Below are 6101 nucleotides of genomic sequence, written 5' to 3' on the forward strand. Positions count from 1 at the left end.
ATTCCTGCCACCACTAGCTAGAGGGCTATTTTTAAAATCTGTGTTTAGTTTTATTATTTTACACAGCAATATCTCCTGCAGGCTTCAACTAGGCTGAGGCTTCACTATGTCCTAATTGAAAGAGATGCTATTTCCTGCTTTCAGCTGTCACGGTTTGTCACCACTGCGCACGCTGCCTCAGATACGGCACAACTTGATTATCTGAGGTACACAAAAAGACAAAACTTTTGTTTGAGAAGTCTCAACTGAGGCATTAGAGCACGAGATTTATAGCATCGCCGCGAATGTCAACTCTGACATCCTTATTCAGATTCGTCACCTCTTCAGCTCAAAGCTGCTTGAACGCGCGCACTAACCTGTGAAGTATCGGCCAATACCGACACGCACAATGAGCAGAGAGAAATACAGCCACGCGTGTGAGCTCCCCACCACGAGCTCTGGCTGGAGAAAATCAGTTCATGCACCATCACCGAGGCGATGTCCTCGTGCTCTGAGAGCCAGGCAGCCGTTGTGTTTAACAGCCCAGGACCCACGGGCACGCTGTGGGCTGGCCCTCTGCAAGGAGCATCCTCGTGCTCCAGCACCGGCTGTAGACAGGTTTGCAGAGGACAGTTTCCTGTTACTTTTTCAATACAGTGAGAATTTACCACGAGCTTAGATATTCCTTGAATGCTTGTTTAAAGACCCACGACACAACAGATTTTCTGAGGTACACTGGACGCTGTTGGGTTAATTTAAACTTACTCTTGCATGAACCACTTCAGGCTAAAGCGCAGTGAATGGTGTGGTTCACAGAGTCACCTGGAACGGTGGTGAGCAACTCACTGTGGTGCACAGTGCAGCTGAAATGAGGACAGGACATCCCCTTCATCAAACTTCCTGTCATTGTTCGGTGCTCAGTCGCATTACATCCAAGCTGTAATCTGGAACCAATTTGATTAATTCGGATGAATTTTGGCAGAATCCATTTGCATTTAGCTTGAAACCGATAACCCAACGTCCTCCTGAGCCTTAAATCCCCCCGTCTGCAATCCAGGCCTTGGGTCAGTTCTGGTACCCCGACTCCCATTGGGATTACGCTCGGAACCCCCGTTTGAGACCCCACAAGCAGATCCTCCATCCTGGCCTTTCTCAAGCCATTCAGACAAATATTCAGAGTAAACCGGAAAGGTACCCAGGAGCTTTATTTTCAGATTGTCACAGGCACTCACTTGGGAACTCTCAGAGTTTTCTCATTTAAATCCCCAGCAGAACAGAGGCCCAAACCCTGCATAACCTAACTATGGCAGATCGGGGTTCTTGTGAGAGACGTGAACATTAACATAATGATTGTGTTCAGGTTTTTTGTTTTTTTGAAGAGATAAAGAAATTTCATAGTATATGAATTGTATATGAGATGTGCATAACATATACCCTAATCTGTTTTCAGAAACCTCTTCAGACACCGGTTTGCAGAAGATTCTGGAACACAGAGGAGCAGCTGAGAGTCTACAGACCATTTCTTGTCTTCTCTAAACTTAGAAAATCATCTTTCACCTTCTGGATGTCCAAGCCTTTCACCTTAAACTTTAAGAGTTACCTTTTCTGCCTGATAACAAATTGCCCTCTCAATCCGTTGCTGTTTTAAGGGGCTGGGGAGCTGAACTCACCCGCTGACCGGCATGGCCAAGGTTAGAGTGGTTTTAACTGTTTGCCAGTTGGTGCTGGAATTGTTCATGAATTCATTAACTGAGTCTTCCATACAGAGCAACGAATGTCCACAGCTTTGTGTATGTGAAATCAGGCCATGGTTTACACCACAGTCAACGTACAGGGAAGCCACAACAGTTGACTGCAATGACCTTCGATTAACAAAAATCCCCAGCAATCTTTCCAGTGACACTCAAGTCCTCCTGTTACAAAGCAACAACATTGCAAGGACTACAGACGAACTCCAGCAGCTGTTTAATTTAACAGAATTGGATTTTTCACAAAATAACTTCACAAGTATCAAAGACGTGGGGCTCTCAAATCTCACTCAACTTACTACTTTGCACCTGGAGGAAAACCAGATAACGGAGATGACTGACTACTGCTTGCAAGACCTCTGCAATCTTCAGGAGCTGTACATAAATCATAACCAGATCAGCAGCATTTCTGCAAATGCCTTCTCTGGCCTGAAGAATCTTTTGAGGTTACATCTCAACTCGAACAAGCTAAAGGTTATTGACAGCCGTTGGTTTGATTCTACTCCTAACTTAGAGATTCTCATGATTGGAGAAAACCCAGTGATTGGAATACTAGACATGAATTTCAAACCACTCTCAAATTTAAGGAGCCTGGTTTTGGCAGGTATGTACCTCACGGACATTCCTGGCAATGCCTTGGTAGGCTTGGATAGTCTTGAAAGCCTTTCCTTCTATGACAACAAATTGGTAAAAGTTCCTCAGCTTGCACTTGAGAAAGTTCCAAATTTAAAATTCCTGGATCTCAACAAAAATCCGATTCATAAAATTCAAGAAGGTGATTTTAAAAACATGCTGAGATTGAAAGAGCTTGGGATCAATAATATGGGAGAACTCGTTTCTGTTGATAGGTACGCGCTGGACAACCTGCCTGAACTTACCAAGCTTGAAGCCACCAACAATCCAAAGCTGTCTTACATACATCGTTTGGCATTTCGCAATGTTCCTGCCCTGGAGAGCTTGATGCTGAACAACAATGCCTTGAATGCAGTCTACCAAAAGACGGTGGAATCCCTTCCAAACCTGCGTGAGATCAGCATCCACAGCAACCCTCTCAGGTGCGACTGCGTCATTCATTGGGTCAACTCAAACAAAACCAACATCCGTTTCATGGAACCTCTCTCCATGTTCTGCGCTATGCCTCCAGAATACAGAGGCCAGCAGGTGAAGGAAGTGTTAATACAAGATTCCAACGAACAATGTCTTCCAATGATCTCTCATGAGACCTTTCCAAATCACTTAAACTTGGACGTCGGCATGACAGTGTTTTTAGATTGTCGGGCCATGGCAGAACCCGAGCCAGAAATCTACTGGGTCACTCCTCTGGGCAATAAAGTAACTGTCGAAAGTCTCTCTGACAAATACAAGCTGAGTAGCGAAGGCACCTTGGAAATCTCTAACATCCAGGTGGAAGACTCTGGGAGATACACTTGTGTGGCTCAAAACATAGAGGGGGCTGACACGAGGGTTGCTACTATCCGGGTGAACGGAACGCTCCTGGATGGTACCCAGGTTCTGAAAATCTACGTCAAACAAGCCGAGTCACATTCAATCTTGGTTTCTTGGAAGGTTAATTCCAACGTCATGACTTCCAATTTAAAATGGTCATCAGCCACCATGAAGATCGACAACCCTCACATTACGTACACTGCCAGGGTCCCCGTTGACGTACACGAGTATAACCTCACGCATTTACAACCATCCACAGATTATGAGGTGTGTCTAACCGTGTCAAACATCCATCAGCAAACACAGAAGTCCTGCGTTAACGTTACGACAAAAAACGCGGCTTTTGCGCTAGATATTTCAGACCAAGAAACCAGCACCGCCCTCGCAGCAGTGATGGGCTCCATGTTTGCGGTCATCAGCCTCGCCTCCATTTCCGTTTACATTGCAAAAAGGTTTAAGAGAAAAAACTACCACCACTCATTGAAAAAATATATGCAAAAGACCTCTTCCATCCCCCTGAACGAGCTCTACCCTCCGCTTATTAATCTCTGGGAAGGTGACAGTGAAAAAGACAAGGATGGTTCTGCGGAGACGAAGCCGACCCAGGTCGACACATCCAGAAGCTATTACATGTGGTAACTCAGAGGATATTTTGCTTCTGGTAGTAAGGAGCACAAAGACTTTTTTGCTTTATTCTGCAAAAATGAGAAGTTGAAGACTTTTCTATTTTTGACTTTGCTAGTTTGTGGCAGAGCGGTGAGGACAGGTGGATATTTCAGAATTTTTTAGTATAGCGTATCGCAATTGTTTGACACAAATGGCAGCTTCACCTAGCTTCCAACTCCAATTTTTTTCCCCTTTTTTTTTTTAGTTATTGTGCTAAACTTAATGCCGTTTAACAGTGCTGAATAAAGTTATGAGATGCTGGGGTTACCCTGTGGTCCCGAAGGAGCACGACCCCGCTCTTGGAAGCCACCGGCAGAGCACGGGATCACGCAGAGCTAACGCACGGGTTTGACGCTGCATGGAACTGGGTGGTAACGCGGGGCCGAGGACTCGGGCGCTGCAAAAGGAGCCCTTGGATGATGTTAGTTGACTGTACTGTAATGTTGTATCAACTGATTTGAATGTTTTTGACTTTGAACAATGAGTTTTCTTATTTTTTCTTTTTATTTTTGTAGTAGTTGAAGAGGCTTAGGTAAAGCTAACAGGCAATAGAAATACGTACATCCAATTTTTTAATGTAACAGACTAAATGTTAATCGTTCTCTTATTCTTTTTATTATATTTAGTAGACACTTTTACTAGAGTTTTGTTGTGTTTCAATCACCAACACACGGTGTTTAATGAAGGAAGAGCTATAATCTAGTTTTGTTCTGATTTTTTATTTTAGAAGTCACAATAATGTATTGGGTTTAGATGTCACTAGTTTGACTGGTGATCATGTTTTGACATAAAATATATCCAAAATGTTATATAAAAATATTGTGGGTTTTATTTCTTGATGGAATTACGTTTCAACAAAGTTCCAATTTTTTTTTGTATGCATTTATTTTAATAGCAGTGTTTTCGCTGCACTAGATGCAAAATATTGGAAATGATTTAATCAGAAAAATGTATCAGTATGGCTTTTGGACTGTAAGTCACATGCAGAATCAAAACTGTCTGGCATAAGGTACACAGCAAAAATAATTCACCGAGTGTGTAACGAGACATTGTCCTTTTCGTATACTTCTCTGTTTATATTCGGAGCTAAGACAGAAATGAAGCTGACATTTAGCTGTCATTACGATCAGGTAGGACAAAAAAACCCCCAACTCAGTGCTACCAAACTGAAATAAAACAGTTGAACCTTGGCATATACTTTAAGAAAAAAAAAGTGAATTGGGTGAATGTTCCTTCAAAAGCGGAAATTAAGACAGTGAAGACTAACAAGAAAGCAGCATGTTCAGGGCCAGTATTGAACTGTGTTTGTACAGGCTTAAAATTCACCAGCACTCGAGGATTTCACGAGTGACCGCAGTACCGGTGCGAAGGCTGCAGGAGCAGCGGTGTTTCTGTGGGCACTGGCCATCATACAAAGGCATCGCTTGCAGCTGAACCTCCAGCAGCTTTGTACGTTGTCTCTTCTGAAGCCATGGAAGTTCTCCGCAGGGGCTGCACCCGAGTCCCAGCAGGGTGGGGTCTGGTGAAGGACATGGTGACACTTATTCTACAGACCTGATCAGCAAGCACAGGATTTTCTACTCTTTAGGACCACGATCAGTGTGAAACTTTTGACAGGTTTTTACATACCAAATACGATCTTGGTAAGTAAAAGTTAATGGTTAAAATGATGGATGTGTCTGGGTTTTGGGGCCGTTTGAAGTTTTTAACTCACTGCCTTCTCAAACATATCAAAGACCCCCCCCTCCAGATCTACACATAGCTTCAAACTTCTTTTTCCCCTTCATCCAACTGTCTGAAAGTGGAAGAGTTACCAGCACAGATTCACTAATGAGCTGCTTTGGTTCAAAAACCTCAGCAGTCTCCTGGACACGTGCCTTGTTGATCTTGCATTTCAGCGAAAAGCAGAGTGAAGTTACTAGTCAGGCGTTTAAATCAAGGCCTTGTGCTGCTATACACCATCTTTTATATGTTCATGAGATCTCATACATTTTTAATCATGTGACAATTAGCTGTTGGGAGTAGGTGAGTGTCTTTTGATCATGGAGAAGTAACATGGTAGAAGCATTTATTTGTCACCTTCTCCTGTATTTAATGTTAATGGAAATTTTCCTCTTGCTGCCTTCTCCAGAAGAGCTTCAGAGCAGTAATTATCTCTGGTCTGTATGCTCTTCTAACCTTCCAACTGCCTCTAGTATTCTGGCAGGCATGGGGAATTAAAACCCAGAGCTCTTTCGCAGTGAAGATTCACTCCACTTTTTC

General features: G+C 43.3%; 1 protein-coding gene across 1 annotated transcript; it reads left to right on the forward strand.

Moving 5' to 3' along the window:
- Positions 1-1432: 1432 nt before the first annotated feature.
- On the forward strand, positions 1433-4359 carry LRRN1 (leucine rich repeat neuronal 1). Its single transcript, XM_010143429.1, has one exon. The coding sequence runs from the start codon at positions 1662-1664 to the stop codon at positions 3810-3812; it is 2151 nt and encodes a 716-aa protein (XP_010141731.1). The 5' UTR covers positions 1433-1661; the 3' UTR covers positions 3813-4359.
- Positions 4360-6101: the final 1742 nt, after the last annotated feature.

This window comes from Buceros rhinoceros, unplaced genomic scaffold, assembly GCF_000710305.1.
Source record: "Buceros rhinoceros silvestris isolate BGI_N320 unplaced genomic scaffold, ASM71030v1 scaffold32399, whole genome shotgun sequence".
Lineage (NCBI taxonomy): Eukaryota > Metazoa > Chordata > Aves > Bucerotiformes > Bucerotidae > Buceros > Buceros rhinoceros.